The sequence below is a fragment of the Scyliorhinus torazame genome, chromosome 22 (genome assembly GCF_047496885.1).
Source record: "Scyliorhinus torazame isolate Kashiwa2021f chromosome 22, sScyTor2.1, whole genome shotgun sequence".
Classification (NCBI taxonomy): domain Eukaryota; kingdom Metazoa; phylum Chordata; class Chondrichthyes; order Carcharhiniformes; family Scyliorhinidae; genus Scyliorhinus; species Scyliorhinus torazame.
Genome location: NC_092728.1, coordinates 15,405,376 through 15,425,892, shown reverse-complemented (window position 1 = coordinate 15,425,892; position 20,517 = coordinate 15,405,376). Strand labels below are relative to the sequence as shown.

The 20,517-nt window shown below is 65.7% G+C and overlaps 1 protein-coding gene across 2 annotated transcripts in view; it reads right to left on the bottom strand.

Moving 5' to 3' along the window:
* The window catches only part of hdac6 (histone deacetylase 6), a 249,740-nt gene that overhangs the window by 141,140 nt on the left and 88,083 nt on the right, over positions 1 to 20,517 (bottom strand). For both annotated transcript variants that reach the window (XM_072487920.1, XM_072487921.1), the window contains exons 8-9: positions 6,465 to 6,569; positions 49 to 117 (exon numbers count right to left, since the gene is read on the bottom strand). In XM_072487920.1, the coding sequence (XP_072344021.1) occupies positions 49 to 117; positions 6,465 to 6,569 (174 nt within the window). The remainder of the gene's footprint in view (positions 1 to 48; positions 118 to 6,464; positions 6,570 to 20,517) is intronic.

Sequence of the window (20,517 nt, the reverse complement as noted above, 5' to 3'; positions counted from 1 at the left end):
GGGAGTGAGGTCCCTGAATGCATAATGAAGAACCAATGATGACGTTACCTGGGATCCTCTTCGAAGATATATTGGGTACCCTGCCCGTGGTAAATATCCCAATCGACAATCAGAATCCTGTGAAGAGAGTGGGGATACAATCAGCTGGTATAACTACCATCCGCGTCTTCCGGTGACGGCGGGCGGGAGGCGGCCGCACAATGGAGGGCTCGCGTTCGGGAACGGCATTGTCGGGGCTTTAAGCCCGGTCCCAGGGTCAACGGAGGCGGCAAAAGCAGGGAGAAGTCACAGAGGAGGCACAGTAAAGAAAAATGTCAAGGGTGAGCAAAAAAAGGCTGTACAAAAAACAGCTGAAGGTCGCTGGGCGAGCGGGCATGGGCGAGCGGGCCTGGGCGTGCGGGCCTGGGCGAGTGGGCCTGGGCGAGTGGGCCTGGGCGAGTGGGCCTGGGCGAGTGGGCCTGGGCGAGTGGGCCTGGGCGAGCGGGCCTGGGCGAGCGGGCCTGGGCGTGCGGGCCTGGGCGAGTGCGCCTGGGCGAGCGGGCCTGGGCGAGTGGGCCTGGGCGTGCGGGCCTGGGCGAGCGGGCCTGGGCGACCGGGCCTGGGCGAGCGGGCCTGGGCGAGCGGGCCTGGGTGTGCGGGCCTGGGCGTGCGGGCCTGGGCGAGTGGGCCTGGGCAAGTGGGCCTGGGTGAGCGGGCCTGGGTGTGCGGGCCTGGGCGAGTGGGCCTGGGCGAGTGGGCCTGGGCGAGCGGGCCTGGGTGTGCGGGCCTGGGCGAGTGGGCCTGGGTGAGCGGGCCTGGGCGAGCGGGCCTGGGCGAGTGGGCCTGGGTGTGCGAGCCTGGGTGTGCGAGCCTGGGCGAGCGGGCCTGGGCGAGCGGGCCTGGGCGAGTGGGCCTGGGTGTGCGGGCCTGGGCGAGTGGGCCTGGGCGTGCGGGCCTGGGCGAGTGGGCCTGGGCGAGCGGGCCTGGGCGAGCGGGCCTGGGTGTGCGGGCCTGGGCGAGTGGGCCTGGGCGAGTGGGCCTGGGTGTGCGGGCCTGGGCGAGCGGGCCTGGGCGAGCGGGCCTGGGCGAGAGAAGCCTGGGCGTGCGGGCCTGGGTGTGCGGGCCTGGGCGTGCGGGCCTGGGCGAGTGGGCCTGGGTGTGCGGGCCTGGGTGTGCGGGCCTGGGCGAGTGGGCCTGGGTGTGCGGGCCTGGGCGAGCGGGCCTGGGCGAGCGGGCCTGGGCGAGCGGGCCTGGGCGAGCGGGCCTGGGCGAGAGGGCCTGGGCGTGCGGGCCTGGGTGTGCGGGCCTGGGCGTGCGGGCCTGGGCGAGTGGGCCTGGGTGTGCGGGCCTGGGCGAGTGGGCCTGGGTGTGCGGGCCTGGGCGAGCGGGCCTGGGCGAGTGGGCCTGGGCGAGCGGGCCTGGGCGAGCGGGCCTGGGCGTGCGGGCCTGGGCGAGCGGGCCTGGACGAGCGGGTCTGGGCGAGTGGGCCTGGGCGAGCGGGCCTGGGTGTGCGGGCCTGGGCGAGTGGGCCTGGGCGAGCGGGCCTGGGCGAGCGGGCCTGGGCGTGCGGGCCTGGGCGAGCGGGCCTGGGCGAGCGGGCCTGGGCGAGCGGGCCTGGGCGAGCGGGCCTGGGTGTGCGGGCCTGGGCGAGTGGGCCTGGGCGAGCGGGCCTGGGCGTGCGGGCCTGGGCGAGTGCGCCTGGGCGAGCGGGCCTGGGCGAGCGGGCCTGGGCGAGCGGGCCTGGGCGAGTGGGCCTGGGTGTGCGGGCCTGGGCGAGTGGGCCTGGGTGTGCGGGCCTGGGCGAGTGGGCCTGGGTGTGCGGGCCTGGGCGAGTGGGCCTGGGTGTGCGGGCCTGGGCGAGCGGGCCTGGGTGTGCGGGCCTGGGCGAGCGGGCCTGGGCGAGCGGGCCTGGGCGAGTGGGCCTGGGCGAGCGGGCCTGGGCGAGCGAGCCTGGGCGAGTGGGCCTGGGTGAGTTGGCCTGGGCGAGTGGGCCTGGGTGTGCGGGCCTGGGCGAGCGGGCCTGGGCGAGCGAGACTGGGCGAGTGGGCCTGGGTGTGCGGGCCTGGGCGTGTGGGCCTGGGTGTGCGGGTCTGGGCGAGCGGGCCTGGGCGAGTGGGCCTGGGCGAGCAAGCCTGGGCGAGTGGGCCTGGGTGTGCGGGCCTGGGCAGTGTGCTCTTTTGGAGGGTTAGTGCAGACTGGATGCCCGAACTTTCCTTCCGCACTCTCAGGATTCAATGGAATCCAGGTCTCTTTTCCCTACTCCCTTGGATGCCTCCCGTCCGCCGGCCTCCCCCACGCCAGCTCCACTGCCTTTGCTGCTCTGCACAGCCCTCGCCCTCAATAACCCTCCCCTCCCTCTCACTCCACCTCCTGCAGTCAGTCCCCTCCTCCCTCACTTCCCACTCCCTCAACACCCTCCCCCAAACACCCTCCCCCACCTCAAACCCCCTCCCCCAAACCCCCGCCCCCACTCCCTCAAACCCTCTCCCCCACTCCCTCAAACCCCCTCCCCTACTCCCTCAAACCCCCCCGTCCCTCAAACACCCTGTCCCCCTCAAACACCCTGAAATGAAATGAAATGAAAATGAAATGAAAATCGTTTATTGTCACAAGTAGGCTTCAAATGAAGTTACTGTGAAAAGCCCCTAGTCGCCACATTCCGGCGCCTGTTCCGGGAGGCCTGGGCGAGCGGGCCTGGGCGAGCGGGCCTGGGCGAGCGGGCCTGGGCGAGCGGGCCTGGGCGAGCGGGCCTGGGCGAGCGGGCCTGGGCGAGCGGGCCTGGGCGAGCGGGCCTGGGCGTGCGGGCCTGGGCGAGTGCGCCTGGGCGAGCGGGCCTGGGCGAGCGGGCCTGGGCGAGTGGGCCTGGGTGTGCGGGCCTGGGCGAGTGGGCCTGGGCGAGTGGGCCTGGGCGAGTGGGCCTGGGCGAGCGGGCCTGGGTGTGCGGGCCTGGGCGAGTGGGCCTGGGTGTGCGGGCCTGGGCGAGTGGGCCTGGGTGTGCGGGCCTTGGCGAGCGGGCCTAGGTGTGCGGGCCTGGGCGAGCGGGCCTGGGCGAGCGGGCCTGGGCGAGTGGGCCTGGGCGAGCGGGCCTGGGCGAGCGAGCCTGGGCGAGTGGGCCTGGGTGTGCGGGCCTGGGCGAGTTGGCCTGGGCGAGTGGGCCTGGGTGTGCGGGCCTGGGCGAGCGGGCCTGGGCGAGCGAGACTGGGCGAGTGGGCCTGGGTGTGCGGGCCTGGGCGTGTGGGCCTGGGTGTGCGGGTCTGGGCGAGCGGGCCTGGGCGAGTGGGCCTGGGCGAGCAAGCCTGGGCGAGTGGGCCTGGGCGAGTTGGCCTGGGCAGTGTGCTCTTTTGGAGGGTTAGTGCAGACTGGATGCCCGAACTTTCCTTCCGCACTCTCAGGATTCAATGGAATCCAGGTCTCTTTTCCCAACTCCCTTTGATGCCTCCCGTCCGCCGGCCTCCCCCACGCCAGCTCCACTGCCTTTGCTGCTCTGCACAGCCCTCGCCCTCAATAACCCTCCCCTCCCTCTCACTTCACCTCCTGCAGTCAGTCCCCTCCTCCCTCACTTCCCACTCCCTCAACACCCTCCCCCAAACACCCTCCCCCACCTCAAACCCCCTCCCCCAAACCCCCGCCCCCACTCCCTCAAACCCTCTCCCCCACTCCCTCAAACCCCCTCCCCTACTCCCTCAAACCCCCCCGTCCCTCAAACACCCTGTCCCCCTCAAACACCCTGAAATGAAATGAAATGAAAATGAAATGAAAATCGTTTATTGTCACAAGTAGGCTTCAAATGAAGTTACTGTGAAAAGCCCCTAGTCGCCACATTCCGGCGCCTGTTCCGGGAGGCCTGGGCGAGCGGGCCTGGGCGAGCGGGCCTGGGCGAGCGGACCTGGGCGAGCGGGCCTGGGCGAGCGGGCCTGGGCGAGCGGGCCTGGGCGAGCGGGCCTGGGCGTGCGGGCCTGGGCGAGTGCGCCTGGGCGAGTGCGCCTGGGCGAGCGGGCCTGGGCGAGCGGGCCTGGGCGAGTGGGCCTGGGTGTGCGGGCCTGGGCGAGTGGGCCTGGGCGAGTGGGCCTGGGCGAGCGGGCCTGGGTGTGCGGGCCTGGGCGAGTGGGCCTGGGTGTGCGGGCCTGGGCGAGTGGGCCTGGGTGTGCGGGCCTGGGCGAGCGGGCCTAGGTGTGCGGGCCTGGGCGAGCGGGCCTGGGCGAGTGGGCCTGGGCGAGCGGGCCTGGGCGAGCGAGCCTGGGCGAGTGGGCCTGGGTGTGCGGGCCTGGGCGAGTTGGCCTGGGCGAGTGGGCCTGGGTGTGCGGGCCTGGGCGAGCGGGCCTGGGCGAGCGAGACTGGGCGAGTGGGCCTGGGTGTGCGGGCCTGGGCGTGTGGGCCTGGGTGTGCGGGTCTGGGCGAGCGGGCCTGGGCGAGCAAGCCTGGGCGAGTGGGCCTGGGTGAGTTGGCCTGGGCAGTGTGCTCTTTTGGAGGGTTAGTGCAGACTGGATGCCCGAACTTTCCTTCCGCACTCTCAGGATTCAATGGAATCCAGGTCTCTTTTCCCAACTCCCTTTGATGCCTCCCGTCCGCCGGCCTCCCCCACGCCAGCTCCACTGCCTTTGCTGCTCTGCACAGCCCTCGCCCTCAATAACCCTCCCCTCCCTCTCACTTCACCTCCTGCAGTCAGTCCCCTCCTCCCTCACTTCCCACTCCCTCAACACCCTCCCCCAAACACCCTCCCCCACCTCAAACCCCCGCCCCCACTCCCTCAAACCCCCTCCCCTACTCCCTCAAACCCCCCCGTCCCTCAAACACCCTGTCCCCCTCAAACACCCTGAAATGAAATGAAATGAAAATGAAATGAAAATCGTTTATTGTCACAAGTAGGCTTCAAATGAAGTTACTGTGAAAAGCCCCTAGTCGCCACATTCCGGCGCCTGTTCCGGGAGGCTGGTACGGGAATTGAACCGTGCTGCTGGCCTGCCTTGGTCCGCTTTCAAAGCCAGCGATTTAGCCCTGTGCTAAACAGCCCTTCCCCCTCCCACAAACACCGTCCACCCCAAACACACTCCCCACTCCCTCAAATACCCTCCCCTCCTCCCTCAAACCCCCCGTGCCTCAAACACCCTGCCCCCCTCAAACACCCTGCCCCCCTCAAACACCGTCCACCCCAAACACCCTCTCCACTCCCTCAAATACCATCCCCTCCCTCAAACCCCCTCCCCACTCACTCAAACCCCCTCCCCACTCACTCAAACCCCCTCCTCCACTCCCTCAAACCCCTCGTCCCTCAAACACCCTGCCCCCCTCAAACACCCTGCCCCCCTCAAACACCCTGCCCCCCTCAAACACCCTGCCCCTCCCTCAAACACCGTCCACCCCAAACACCCTCTCCACTCCCTCAAATACCATCCCCTCCCTCAAACCCCCTCCCCACTCACTCAAACCCCCTCCCCACTCCCTCAAATCCCCTCCCCCACTCCCTCAACTCCACTCCCTCAAACCCCCTCCCCCACTCCCTCAAACCCCTCCTCCACACCCTCAAACACCCTCCCCCTCCCTCAAACATCCTCACCCACTGCCTCACCCCCTCCCCCACTCCCTCAACCCCCTCACTCCTTCAAACCCCCTCCCCCACCCTCAAACCCCCTTCCTCAATCCCCTTACCTCTCTCCTTCGAAACCCTCCCTCACTCCCCCTTTCCATCCTCAAACCCTCCCTCATCTTCAAACTCCCTCCCCCACTCACAATCCTTCTCCACCACTCCCTCAACCCCTACTCCCCTTCCCCAATCCCTCACACTCTCACTCCAACTCACTCACTCTGCCACCCCTTTCTCCTCACTCCCCCTCTACCGCTCCATCACTCCGCCTCCAGCGCTCCCTTACTCCGCCTCTACCGCTCCCTCACTCCGCCTCCACCGCTCCCTCTCTCTGCCTCCAGCGCTCCCTCGCTCCGCCTCCACCGCTCCCTCGCTCCGCCTCCACCGCTCCCTCACTCCGCCTCCACCGCTCCCTCACTCCGCCTCCACCGCTCCCTCACTCCCCCTCCACCGCTCCCTCACTCCGCCTCCACCGCTCCCTCACTCCGCCTCCAGCGCTCCCTCACTCCGCCTCCACCGCTCCCTCACTCCGCCTCCACCGCTCCCTCACTCCGCCTCCACCGCTCCCTCACTCCGCCTCCAGCGCTCCCTCACTCCGCCTCCAGCGCTCCCTCACTCCGCCTCCACCGCTCCCTCACTCCGCCTCCACCGCTCCCTCACTCCGCCTCCACCGCTCCCTCACTCCGCCTCCACCGCTCCCTCACTCCGCCTCTACCGCTCCCTCACTCCGCCTCCACCGCTCCCTCACTCCGCCTCTACCGCTCCCTCACTCCACTTCTGCCACTCCCTCTATCTGCCTCTCCCACTACCTCAAGCCCCGAGCCTGCTTGCTTCTCCCATACCCCACTCCCTCACTTGCCCACTCCCTCCAGTCCTCGCTCGTTCCCTCTGCCCACACACTCACCTATCCACGCCATGAACCTTCCTGGCGTAAGTGGCGGCGATAGCGAGCGTGTTGAAGATACAGTAACTGTTGGCAGCATCCTCCTGTGCTTGATGACCTGGGGGCCTGGAACCGAGACAGGGGGCACAGTCAGAACACAAAACCCGAGGGGAGTCATGCAGAATCCGGCAGAGGGTCAGTGCTGAGGGAGTGCCGCACTGTCGGAGGGTCAGTGCTGAGGGAGCGCCGCACTGTCGGAGGGTCAGTGCTGAGGGAGCGCCGCACTGTCGGAGGGTCAGTGCTGAGGGAGTGCTGCACTGTCGGAGGGTCAGTGTTGAGGGAGCGCCGCAATGACAGAGGGTCAGTGCTGAGGGAGTGCCGCACTGTCGGAGGGTCAGTGCTGAGGGAGCGCCGCACTGTCAGTGGGTCAGTGCTGAGGGAGCGCCGCACTGTCAGTGGGTCAGTGCTGAGGGAGTGCCGCACTGTCAGAGGGTCAGTACTGAGGGAGCGCCGCACTGTCAGAGGGACAGTACTGAGGGAGCGCCGCACTGTCAGAGGGTCAGTACTGAGGGAGCGCCGCACTGTCAGAGGGTCAGTACTGAGGGAGCGCCGCACTGTCAGAGGGTCAGTACTGAGGGAGCGCCGCACTGTCAGTGGGTCAGTACTGAGAGAGTGCCGTACTGTCAGTGGGTCAGTACTGAGGGGGCGCCGCACTGTCAGTGGGTCAGTGCTGAGGGAGCGCCGCACTGTCGGAGGGTCAGTACGGAGGGAGCGCCGCACTTTCGGAGGGTCAGTGCTGAGAGAGCGCCGCACTGTCAGAGGGTCAGTACTGAGGGAGCGCCGCACTGTCAGAGGGTCAGTGCTGAGGGAGCGCCGCACTGTCGGAGGGTCAGTGCTGAGAGAGCGCTGCACTGTCAGAGAGTCAGTACTGAGGGAGCGCCGCACTGTCAGAGGGTCAGTGCTGAGGGAGCGCCGCACTGTCGGAGGCTCAGTGCTGAGAGAGCGCCGCACTGTCAGAGGGTCAGTACTGAGGGAGCGCCGCACTGTCAGAGGGTCAGTGCTGAGGGAGCGCCGCACTGTCAGAGGGTCAGTGCTGAGGGAGCGCTGCACTGTCAGAGAGTCAGTACTGAGGGAGTGCCGCACTGTCAGAGGGTCAGTGCTGAGGGAGTGCCGCATTGTCGTAGGGTTAGTACTGAGGGAGCGGCGCACTGTCAGAGAGTCAGTACTGAGGGAGTGCCGCATTGTCGTAGGGTTAGTACTGAGGGAGCGGCGCACTGTCTGAGGGTCAGTGCTGAGGGAGCGCCGCATTGTCGGAGGGTCTGTGCTTAGGGAGCGCCGCACTGTCGGAGGGTCAGTACTGAGGGAGCGCCGCACTGTCGGAGGGTCAGGACTGAGGGAGCGCCGCACTGTCAGAGAGTCAGTACTGAGGGAGCGCCACACTGTCGGAGGGCCAGTGCTGAGGGAGCGCCGCACTGTGGGAGGGTCAGTGCTGAGGGAGTGCCGCATTGTCGGAGGGTCAGTACTGAGGGAGCGCCGCACTGTCAGAGAGTCAGTACTGAGGGAGTGCCGCGCTGTCTGAGGGTCAGTGCTGAGGGAGCGCTGCATTGTCCGAGGGTCAGTGCTGAGGGAGAGCCGCACTGTCGGAGGGTCAGTACTGAGGGAGAGCCGCACTGTCGGAGGGCCAGTGCTGAGGGAGCGCCGCACTGTGGGAGTGTCAGTGCTGAGGGAGTGCCGCATTGTCGGAGGGTCAGTACTGAGGGAGCGCCGCACTGTCAGTGAGTCAGTACTGAGGGAGTGGGCACTGTATGAGGGTCAGTGCTGAGGGAGCGCCGCCTTGTCCGAGGGTCAGTGCTGAGGGAGCGCCGCACTGTCGGAGGGTCAGTACTGAGGGAGCGCCGCACTGTCGGAGGGTCAGGACTGAGAGAGCGCCGCACTGTCAGAGAGTCAGTACTGAGGGAGCGCCACACTGTCACTGGGTCAGTGCTGAGGGAGTGCCGCATTGTCGGAGGGTCAATGTTAAGGAATTTCGCACTGTGGGAGGGTCAGTGCTGAGGGAGCGCCGCACTGTTGGAGGGTCAGTGCTGAGGGAGAGCCGCACTGTCGGAGGGCCAGCGCTGAGGGAGCGCCGCACTGTGGGAGGGTCAGTGCTGAGGGAGTGCCGCATTGTCGGAGGGTCAGTCCTGAGGGAGCGCCGCACTGTCAGTGAGTCAGTACTGAGGGAGTGGGCACTGTATGAGGGTCAGTGCTGAGGGAGCGCCGCCTTGTCCAAGGGTCAGTGCTGAGGGAGCGCCGCACTGTCGGAGGGTCAGTACTGAGGGAGCGCCGCACTGTCGGAGGGTCAGGACTGAGAGAGTGCCGCACTGTCAGAGAGTCAGTACTGAGGGAGCGCCACACTGTCACTGGGTCAGTGCTGAGGGAGTGCCGCATTGTCGGAGGGTCAATGTTAAGGAATTTCGCACTGTGGGAGGGTCAGTGCAGAGGGAGCGCCGCACTGTTGGAGGGTCAGTGCTGAGGGAGCGCCGCACTGTCGGAGGGTCAGTGCTGAGGGAGCGCCGCACTGTCGGAGGGTCAGTACTGAGGGAGTGCCACACTGTCTGAGGGACACTGCTGAGGGAGTGCCGCATTGTCGGAGGGTCAGTACTGAGAGAGCGCCGCATTGTCGGAGGGACAGTGCTGAGGGAGCGCCGCACTGTCGGAGGGTCAGTGCTGAGGGAGCGCCGCACTGTCGGAGGACAATGTTGAGGGGGCGCCGCACTGTCGGAGGGTCAGTGTTGAGGAATGTCGCACTGTGGGAGGGTCAGTGCTGAGGGAGCGCTGCACTGTCGGAGGATCAGTGCTGAGGGAGCGCCGCGCTATCTGAGAGTCAGTGCTGAGGGAGGGCCGAACTGTGGGAGGGTCAGTACTGAGGGAGTGCCGCACTGTCTGAAGGTCAGTGCTGAGGGTTTGCCGCACTGTCGGAGGGTCAGTACTGAGGGAGTGCCGCACTGTCGGAGGGTCAGTGCTGAGGGAGTGCCGCACTGTGGGAGGGTCAGTACTGAGGGAGCGCCGCACTGTCGGATGGTCAGTGCTGAAGGAGTGCCGCACTGTAAGAGGGTCAGTACTGAGGGAGTGCCGTACTGTCAGAGGTTCAGTGCTGAGGGAGCACCGCACAGTGGGAGGGGTCAGTACTGAGGGAGTGCCGCACTGTCAGAGGGTCAGTGCTGAGGGAGCGCCGCACTGTCGGAGGGTCAGTACTGAGGGAGTGCCGCACTGTCTGAGGGTCAGTGCTGAGGGAATGCCGCACTGTCGGAGGGTCAGTGCTGAGGGAGTGCCGCACTGTGGGAGGGTCAGTACTGAGGGAGTGCCGCACTGTCAGAGGGTCAGTGCTGAGGTAGCGCCGCACTGTCGGAGGGTCAGTACTGAGGGAGTGCCGCACTGTCTGAGGCTCAGTGCGGAGGGAGCGCCGCACTGTCGGAGGGTCAGTGCTGAGGGAGCGCCGCACTGTCGGAAGGTCAGTACTGAGGGAGTGCCGTACTGTCGGAGGGTCAGTGCTGAGGGAGTGCCGCACTGTCGGTGGGTCAGTACTGAGGGAGCGCCGCACTGTGGGAGGGTCAGTGCTGAGGGAGCGCCGCACAGTCGGAGGTTCAGTGCTGAGGGAGTGCCGCACTGTCAGGGGGTCAGTGCTGAGGGAGCGCCGCACTGTCGGAGGGTCAGTACTGAGGGAGTGCCGCACTGTCAGAAGGTCAGTGCTGAGGGAGCGCCGCACTGTCGGAGGGCCAGTGCTGAGGGAGCGCCGCACTGTGGGAGGGTCAGTGCTGAGGGAGTGCCGCATTGTCGGAGGGTCAGTACTGAGGGAGCGCCGCACTGTCAGTGAGTCAGTACTGAGGGAGTGGGCACTGTATGAGGGTCAGTGCTGAGGGAGCGCCGCCTTGTCCGAGGGTCAGTGCTGAGGGAGCGCCGCACTGTCGGAGGGTCAGTACTGAGGGAGCGCCGCACTGTCGGAGGGTCAGGACTGAGAGAGCGCCGCACTGTCAGAGAGTCAGTACTGAGGGAGCGCCACACTGTCACTGGGTCAGTGCTGAGGGAGTGCCGCATTGTCGGAGGGTCAATGTTAAGGAATTTCGCACTGTGGGAGGGTCAGTGCTGAGGGAGCGCCGCACTGTTGGAGGGTCAGTGCTGAGGGAGAGCCGCACTGTCGGAGGGCCAGCGCTGAGGGAGCGCCGCACTGTGGGAGGGTCAGTGCTGAGGGAGTGCCGCATTGTCGGAGGGTCAGTCCTGAGGGAGCGCCGCACTGTCAGTGAGTCAGTACTGAGGGAGTGGGCACTGTATGAGGGTCAGTGCTGAGGGAGCGCCGCCTTGTCCAAGGGTCAGTGCTGAGGGAGCGCCGCACTGTCGGAGGGTCAGTACTGAGGGAGCGCCGCACTGTCGGAGGGTCAGGACTGAGAGAGTGCCGCACTGTCAGAGAGTCAGTACTGAGGGAGCGCCACACTGTCACTGGGTCAGTGCTGAGGGAGTGCCGCATTGTCGGAGGGTCAATGTTAAGGAATTTCGCACTGTGGGAGGGTCAGTGCTGAGGGAGCGCCGCACTGTTGGAGGGTCAGTGCTGAGGGAGCGCCGCACTGTCGGAGGGTCAGTGCTGAGGGAGCGCCGCACTGTCGGAGGGTCAGTACTGAGGGAGTGCCACACTGTCTGAGGGACACTGCTGAGGGAGTGCCGCATTGTCGGAGGGTCAGTACTGAGAGAGCGCCGCATTGTCGGAGGGACAGTGCTGAGGGAGCGCCGCACTGTCGGAGGGTCAGTGCTGAGGGAGCGCCGCACTGTCGGAGGACCAGTGTTGAGGGAGCGCCGCACAGTCGGAGGGTCAGTGTTGAGGAATGTCGCACTGTGGGAGGGTCAGTGCTGAGGGAGCGCTGCACTGTCGGAGGATCAGTGCTGAGGGAGCGCCGCGCTATCTGAGAGTCAGTGCTGAGGGAGGGCCGAACTGTGGGAGGGTCAGTACTGAGGGAGTGCCGCACTGTCTGAGGGTCAGTGCTGAGGGTTTGCCGCACTGTCGGAGGGTCAGTACTGAGGGAGTGCCGCACTGTCGGAGGGTCAGTGCTGAGGGAGTGCCGCACTGTGGGAGGGTCAGTACTGAGGGAGCGCCGCACTGTCGGATGGTCAGTGCTGAAGGAGTGCCGCACTGTAAGAGGGTCAGTACTGAGGGAGTGCCGTACTGTCAGAGGTTCAGTGCTGAGGGAGCACCGCACAGTGGGAGGGTCAGTACTGAGGGAGTGCCGCACTGTCAGAGGGTCAGTGCTGAGGGAGCGCCGCACTGTCGGAGGGTCAGTACTGAGGGAGTGCCGCACTGTCTGAGGGTCAGTGCTGAGGGAATGCCGCACTGTCGGAGGGTCAGTGCTGAGGGAGTGCCGCACTGTGGGAGGGTCAGTACTGAGGGAGTGCCGCACTGTCAGAGGGTCAGTGCTGAGGTAGCGCCGCACTGTCGGAGGGTCAGTACTGAGGGAGTGCCGCACTGTCTGAGGCTCAGTGCGGAGGGAGCGCCGCACTGTTGGAGGGTCAGTGCTGAGGGAGCGCCGCACTGTCGGAAGGTCAGTACTGAGGGAGTGCCGTACTGTCGGAGGGTCAGTGCTGAGGGAGTGCCGCACTGTCGGTGGGTCAGTACTGAGGGAGCGCCGCACTGTGGGAGGGTCAGTGCTGAGGGAGCGCCGCACAGTCGGAGGGTCAGTGCTGAGGGAGTGCCGCACTGTCAGAGGCTCAGTGCTGAGGGAGCGCCGCACTGTCGGAGGGTCAGTACTGAGGGAGTGCCGCACTGTCAGAAGGTCAGTGCTGAGGGAGCGCCGCACTGTCGGAGGGTCAGTACTGAGGGAGTGCCGCACTGTCTGAGGGTCAGTGCTAAGGGAGTGACGCACTGTCGGAGGGTCAGTGCTGAGGGAATGCCGCACTGTGGGAGGGTCAGTATTGAGGGAGTGCCGCACTGTGGGCGGGTCAGTGCTGAGGGAGTGCCAAACTGTGGGAGGGTCAGTACTGAGGGAGGGCCGCACGGTCAGAGGGTCAGTACTGAGGGAGTGCCGCACTGTCTGAGGGTCAGTGCTGAGGGAGCGCAGCACTGTGGGAGGGTCAGTGCTGAGGGATCACCGCACTGTGAGAGAGTCTGTACTGAGGGAATGCCGCACTGTCGGAGGGTCAGTACTGAGGGAGTGCCGCACTGTCTGAGGGTCAGTGCTGAGGGAGCGCCGCACTGTCGGAGGGTCAGTGCTGAGGGAGCACCGGACTGTCACAGAGTCAGTATTGAGGGAGTGCCACACTGTCGGAGGGTCAGTACTGAGGGAGTGCCGCACTGTCGGAGGGTCAGTGCTGAGGGTGCGCCGCACTGTGGGAGCGTCAGTGCTGAGGGTGCGCCGCACTGTCGGAGGGTCAATGCTGAGGGAGCGCCGCACTGTCAGAGGGTCAGTGCTGAGGGAGCGCCGCACTGTCGGAAGGTCAGTGCTGAGGGAGCACCGAACTGTCAGAGAGTCAGTACTGAGTGAGTGCCGCACTGTCAGAGGGTCAATGCTGAGGGAGCGCCGCACTGTCAGAGGGTCAGTGCTGAGGGAGTGCCGCATTGTCAGAGGGTCAGTGCTGAGGGAGTGCCGCATTGTCGGAGGGTCAGTACTGAGGGAGCGGCGCACTGTCAGAGAGTCAGGACTGAGGGAGTGCCGCACTGTCTGAGGGTCAGTACTGAGGGAGCGCCGCATTGTCGGAGGGTCAGTGCTGAGGGAGCGCCGCACTGTCGGAGGGTCAGTACTGAGGGAGCGCCGCACTGTCGGAGGGTCAGGACTGAGGGAGCGCCGCACTGTCGGAGAGTCAGTACTGAGGGAGCGCCGCACTGTCAGAGAGTCAGTACTGAGGGAGTGCCACACTGTCGGAGGGCCAGTGCTGAGGGAGCGCCGCACTGTGGGAGGGTCAGTGCTGAGGGAGTGCTGCATTGTCGGAGGGTCAGTACTGAGGGAGCGGCGCACTGTCAGAGAGTCAGTACTGAGGGCGTGCCGCACTGTCTGAGGGTCAGTGCTGAGGGAGTGCCGCATTGTCCGAGGGTCAGTGCTGAGGGAGCGCCGCACTGTCGGAGGGTCAGTACTGAGGGAGCGCCGCACTGTCGGAGGGTCAGTACTGAGGGAGCGCCGCACTGTCGGAGGGTCAGGACTGAGGGAGCGCCGCACTGTCAGAGAGTCAGTACTGAGGGAGCGCCACACTGTCGGAGGGTCAGTGTTGAGGGAGTGCCGCATTGTCAGAGGGTCAGTGTTAAGGAATGTCGCACTGTGGGAGGGTCAGTGCTGAGGGAGCGCCGCACTGTCGGAGGGTCAGTGCTGAGGGAGCGCCGCACTGTCGGAGGGTCAGTGCTGAGGGAGCGCCGCACTGTCGGAGGGTCAGTAGTGAGGGAGTGCCGCACTGTCGGAGGGTCAGTGCTGAGGGAGCGCAGCACTGTCGGAGGGTCAGTGCTGAGGGAGCGCCGCACTGTCGGAGGGTCAGTGCTGAAGGAGCGCAGCACTGTCGGAGGGCCAGTGTTGAGGGAGCGCCGCACTGTCGGAGGGTCAGTGTTGAGGAATGTCGCACTGTGGGAGGGTCAGTGCTGAGGGAGCGCTGGACTGTCGGAGGATCAGTGCTGAGGGAGTGCCGCGCTATCTGATAGTCAGTGCTGAGGGAATGCCGCACTGCGGGAGGGTCAGTACTGAGGGAGCACCGCACTGTCAGAGAGTCTGTACTGAGGGAATGCCGCACTGTCGGAGGGTCAGTACTGAGGGAGTGCCGCACTGTCTGAGGGTCAGTACTGAGGGAGTGCCACACTGTCTGAGGGTCAGTGCTGAGGGAGAGCCGCATTGTCGGAGGGTCAGTGTTAAGGAATGTCGCACTGTGGGAGGGTCAGTACTGAGGGAGTGCCGCACTGTCTGAGGGTCAGTGCTGAGGGGGCGCCGCATTGTCGGTGGGTCAGTGCTGAGGGAGCGCCGCACTTTCGGAGGGTCAGTACTGAGGGAGCGCCGCACTGTCGGAGGGTCAGGACTGAGGGAGCGCCGCACTGTCAGAGAGTCAGTACTGAGGGAGCGCCACACTGTCGGAGGGCCTGTGCTGAGGGAGCGCCGCACTGTGGGAGGGTCAGTGCTGAGGGAGTGCCGCATTGTCGGAGGGTCAGTACTGAGGGAGCGTCGCACTGTCAGAGAGTCAGTGCTGAGGGAGTGGGCACTGTATGAGGGTCAGTGCTGAGGGAGCACCGCACTGTGGGAGGGTCAGTGCTGAGGGAGTGCCGCATTGTCGGAGGGTCAGTGTTCAGGAATGTCGCACTGTGGGAGGGTCAGTGCTGAGGGAGCGCCGCATTGTCGGAGGGTCAGTGCTGAGGGAGCGCCGCACTGTCGGAGGGTCAGTGCTGAGGGAGCGCCGCACTGTCGGAGGGTCAGTGCTGAGGGAGTGCAGCACTGTCGGAGTGTCAGTGCTGAGGGAGTGCCGCACTGTCGGAGGGTCAGTACTGAGAGAGCGCCGCATTGTCGGAGGGTCAGTGCTGAGGGAGCGCCGCACTGTCGGAGGGTCAGTGCTGAAGGAGCGCCGCACTGTTGGAGGGCCAGTGTTGAGGGAGCGCCGCACTGTCGGAGGGTCAGTGTTGAGGAATGTCGCACTGTGGGAGGGTCAGTGCTGAGGGAGCGCCGCACTGTCGGAGGGTCAGTGCTGAGGGAGCGCCGCACTGTCGGAGGGTCAGTGCTGAGGGAGCGCCGCACTGTCGGAGGGTCAGTGCTGAGGGAGTGCAGCACTGTCGGAGTGTCAGTGCTGAGGGAGTGCCGCACTGTCGGAGGGTCAGTACTGAGAGAGCGCCGCATTGTCGGAGGGTCAGTGCTGAGGGAGCGCCGCACTGTCGGAGGGTCAGTGCTGAAGGAGCGCCGCACTGTCGGAGGGCCAGTGTTGAGGGAGCGCCGCACTGTCGGAGGGTCAGTGTTGAGGAATGTCGCACTGTGGGAGGGTCAGTGCTGAGGGAGCGCTGCACTGTCGGAGGATCAGTGCTGAGGGAGTGCCGCGCTATCTGAGAGTCAGTGCTGAGGGAGGGCCGAACTATGGGAGGGTCAGTACTGAGGGAGTGCCGCACTGTCGGAGGGTCAGTGCTGGGGGAGTCCCGCACTGTCTGAGGGTCAGTGCTGGGGGTTTGCCGCACTGTCGGAGGGTCAGTACTGAGGGAGTGCAGCACTGTCGGAGGGTCAGTGCTGAGGGAGTGCCGCACTGTCAGAGGGTCAGTACAGAGGGTCAGTACTGAGGGAGCGCCGCACTGTGGGAGGGACAGTACTGAGGGAGCGCCGCACTGTCGGATGGTCAGTGTTAAAGGAGTGCCGCACTGTAAGAGGGTCAGTACTGAGGGAGTGCCGCACGGTCAGAGGGTCAGTACTGAGGGAGTGCCGCACTGTCTGAGGGTCAGTGCTGAGGGAGCGCAGCACTGTGGGAGGGTCAGTGCTGAGGGAGCACCGCACTGTCAGAGAGTCTGTACTGAGGGAATGCCGCACTGTCGGAGGGTCAGTACTGAGGGAGTGCCGCACTGTCTGAGGCTCAGTGCTGAGGGAGCGCCGCACTGTCGGAGGGTCAGTGCTGAGGGAGCACCGGACTGTCACAGAGTCAGTATTGAGGGAGTGCCACACTGTCGGAGGGTCAGTACTGAGGGAGTGCCGCACTGTCGGAGGGTCAGTGCTGAGGGTGCGCCGCGCTGTGGGAGCGTCAGTGCTGAGGGAGTGCCGCACTGTCACTGGGTCAGTGCTGAGGGAGTGCCGCATTGTCGGAGGGTCAATGTTAAGGAATTTCGCACTGTGGGAGGGTCAGTGCTGAGGGAGCGCCGCACTGTTGGAGGGTCAGTGCTGAGGGAGCGCCGCACTGTCGGAGGGTCAGTGCTGAGGGAGCGCCGCACTGTCGGAGGGTCAGTACTGAGGGAGTGCCACACTGTCTGAGGGACACTGCTGAGGGAGTGCCGCATTGTCGGAGGGTCAGTACTGAGAGAGCGCCGCATTGTCGGAGGGACAGTGCTGAGGGAGCGCCGCACTGTCGGAGGGTCAGTGCTGAGGGAGCGCCGCACTGTCGGAGGACCAGTGTTGAGGGAGCGCCGCACTGTCGGAGGGTCAGTGTTGAGGAATGTCGCACGGTGGGAGGGTCAGTGCTGAGGGAGCGCTGCACTGTCGGAGGATCAGTGCTGAGGGAGCGCCGCGCTATCTGAGAGTCAGTGCTGAGGGAGGGCCGAACTGTGGGAGGGTCAGTACTGAGGGAGTGCCGCACTGTCTGAGGGTCAGTGCTGAGGGTTTGCCGCACTGTCGGAGGGTCAGTACTGAGGGAGTGCCGCACTGTCGGAGGGTCAGTGCTGAGGGAGTGCCGCACTGTGGGAGGGTCAGTACTGAGGGAGCGCCGCACTGTCGGATGGTCAGTGTTGAAGGAGTGCCGCACTGTAAGAGGGTCAGTACTGAGGGAGTGCCGTACTGTCAGAGGTTCAGTGCTGAGGGAGCACCGCACAGTGGGAGGGTCAGTACTGAGGGAGTGCCGCACTGTCAGAGGGTCAGTGCTGAGGGAGCGCCGCACTGTCGGAGGGTCAGTACTGAGGGAGTGCCGCACTGTCTGAGGGTCAGTGCTGAGGGAATGCCGCACTGTCGGAGGGTCAGTGCTGAGGGAGTGCCGCACTGTGGGAGGGTCAGTACTGAGGGAGTGCCGCACTGTCAGAGGGTCAGTGCTGAGGTAGCGCCGCACTGTCGGAGGGTCAGTACTGAGGGAGTGCCGCACTGTCTGAGGCTCAATGCGGAGGGAGCGCCGCACTATCGGAGGGTCAGTGCTGAGGGAGCGCCGCACTGTCGGAAGGTCAGTACTGAGGGAGTGCCGTACTGTCGGAGGGTCAGTGCTGAGGGAGTGCCGCACTGTCGGTGGGTCAGTACTGAGGGAGCGCCGCACTGTGGGAGGGTCAGTGCTGAGGGAGCGCCGCACAGTCGGAGGGTCAGTGCTGAGGGAGTGCCGCACTGTGGGAGGGTCAGTATTGAGGGAGTGCCGCACTGTCGGCGGGTCAGTGCTGAGGGAGTGCCAAACTGTGGGAGGGTCAGTACTGAGGGAGGGCCGCACGGTCAGAGGGTCAGTGCTGAGGGAGCGCAGCACTGTCTGAGGGTCAGTGCTGAGGGAGTGCCGCACTGTCTGAGGGTCAGTGCTGAGGGAGCGCCGCACTGTCGGAGGGTCAGTGCTGAGGGAGCACCGGACTGTCACAGAGTCAGTATTGAGGGAGTGCCACACTGTCGGAGGGTCAGTACTGAGGGAGTGCCGCACTGTCGGAGGGTCAGTGCTGAGGGTGCGCCGCACTGTGGGAGCGTCAGTGCTGAGGGTGCGCCGCACTGTGGGAGCGTCAATGCTGAGGGAGCGCCGCACTGTCAGAGGGTCAGTGCTGAGGGAGCGCCGCACTGTCGGAAGGTCAGTGCTGAGGGAGCACCGAACTGTCAGAGAGTCCGTACTGAGTGAGTGCCGCACTGTCAGAGGGTCAATGCTGAGGGAGCGCCGTACAGTTAGAGGGTCAGTGCTGAGGGAGTGCCGCACTGTCAGAGGGTCAGTGCTGAGGGAGTGCCGCATTGTCGGAGGGTCAGTACTGAGGGAGCGCCGCATTGTCGGAGGGTCAGTGCTGAGGGAGCGCCGCACTGTCGGAGGGTCAGTACTGAGGGAGCGCCGCACTGTCGGAGGGTCAGGACTGAGGGAGCGCCGCACTGTCAGAGAGTCAGTACTGAGGGAGTGCCACACTGTCGGAGGGCCAGTGCTGAGGGAGCGCCGCACTGTGGGAGGGTCAGTGCTGAGGGAGTGCCGCATTGTCGGAGGGTCAGTACTGAGGGAGCGCCGCACTGTCAGAGAGTCAGTACTGAGGGCGTGCCGCACTGTCTGAGGGTCAGTGCTGAGGGAGTGCCGCATTGTCCGAGGGTCAGTGCTGAGGGAGCGCCGCACTGTCGGAGGGTCAGTACTGAGGGAGCGCCGCACTGTCGGAGGGTCAGGACTGAGGGAGCGCAGCACTGTCAGAGAGTCAGTACTGAGGGAGCGCCACACTGTCGGAGGGTCAGTGTTGAGGGAGTGCCGCATTGTCAGAGGGTCAGTGTTAAGGAATGTCGCACTGTGGGAGGGTCAGTGCTGAGGGAGCGCCGCACTGTCGGAGGGTCAGTGCTGAGGGAGCGCCGCACTGTCGGAGGGTCAGTGCTGAGGGAGCGCCGCACTGTCGGAGGGTCAGTACTGAGGGAGTGCCGCACTGTCGGAGGGTCAGTGCTGAGGGAGCGCAGCACTGTCGGAGGGTCAGTGCTGAGGGAGCGCCGCACTGTCGGAGGGTCAGTGCTGAAGGAGCGCAGCACTGTCGGAGGGCCAGTGTTGAGGGAGCGCCGCACTGTCGGAGGGTCAGTGTTGAGGAATGTCGCACTGTGGGAGGGTCAGTGCTGAGGGAGCGCTGGACTGTCGGAGGATCAGTGCTGAGGGAGTGCCGCGCTATCTGATAGTCAGTGCTGAGGGAATGCCGCACTGCGGGAGGGTCAGTACTGAGGGAGCACCGCACTGTCAGAGAGTCTGTACTGAGGGAATGCCGCACTGTCGGAGGGTCAGTACTGAGGGAGTGCCGCACTGTCTGAGGGTCAGTACTGAGGGAGTGCCACACTGTCTGAGGGTCAGTGCTGAGGGAGAGCCGCATTGTCGGAGGGTCAGTGTTAAGGAATGTCGCACTGTGGGAGGGTCAGTACTGAGGGAGTGCCGCACTGTCTGAGGGTCAGTGCTGAGGGGGCGCCGCATTGTCGGTGGGTCAGTGCTGAGGGAGCGCCGCACTTTCGGAGGGTCAGTACTGAGGGAGCGCCGCACTGTCGGAGGGTCAGGACTGAGGGAGCGCCGCACTGTCAGAGAGTCAGTACTGAGGGAGCGCCACACTGCCGGAGGGCCTGTGCTGAGGGAGCGCCGCACTGTGGGAGGGTCAGTGCTGAGGGAGTGCCGCATTGTCGGAGGGTCAGTACTGAGGGAGCGTCGCACTGTCAGAGAGTCAGTACTGAGGGAGTGCCGCACTGTCTGAGGGTCAGTGCTGAGGGAGTGCCGCATTGTCCGAGGGTCAGTGCTGAGGGAGCGCCGCACAGTCGGAGGGTCAGTACTGAGGGAGCGCCGCACTGTCGGAGGGCCAGTGCTGAGGGAGCGCCGCACTGTGGGAGGGTCAGTGCTGAGGGGGTGCCGCATTGTCGGAGGGTCAGTACTGAGGGAGCGCCGCACTGTCAGAGAGTCAGTGCTGAGGGAGTGGGCACTGTATGAGGGTCAGTGCTGAGGGAGCACCGCACTGTGGGAGGGTCAGTGCTGAGGGAGTGCCGCATTGTCGGAGGGTCAGTGCTGAGGGAGCGCCGCACTGTCGGAGGGTCAGTGCTGAGGGAGCGCCGCACTGTCGGAGGGTCAGTGCTGAGGGAGTGCAGCACTGTCGGAGTGTCAGTGCTGAGGGAGTGCCGCACTGTCGGAGGGTCAGTACTGAGAGAGCGCCGCATTGTTGGAGGGTCAGTGCTGAGGGAGCGCCGCACTGTCGGAGGGTCAGTGCTGAAGGAGCGCCGCACTGTCGGAGGGCCAGTGTTGAGGGAGCGCCGCACTGTCGGAGGGTCAGTGTTGAGGAATGTCGCACTGTGGGAGGGTCAGTGCTGAGGGAGCGCTGCACTGTCGGAGGATCAGTGCTGAGGGAGTGCCGCGCTATCTGAGAGTCAGTGCTGAGGGAGGGCCGAACTGTGGGAGGGTCAGTACTGAGGGAGTGCCGCACTGTCGGAGGGTCAGTGCTGGGGGAGTCCCGCACTGTCTGAGGGTCAGTGCTGGGGGTTTGCCGCACTGTCGGAGGGTCAGTACTGAGGGAGTGCAGCACTGTCGGAGGGTCAGGGCTGAGGGAGTGCCGCACTGTCAGAGGGTCAGTACAGAGGGTCAGTACTGAGGGAGCGCCGCACTGTGGGAGGGACAGTACTGAGGGAGCGCCGCACTGTCGGATGGTCAGTGTTAAAGGAGTGCCGCACTGTAAGAGGGTCAGTACTGAGGGAGTGCCGCACGGTCAGAGGGTCAGTACTGAGGGAGTGCCGCACTGTCTGAGGGTCAGTGCTGAGGGAGC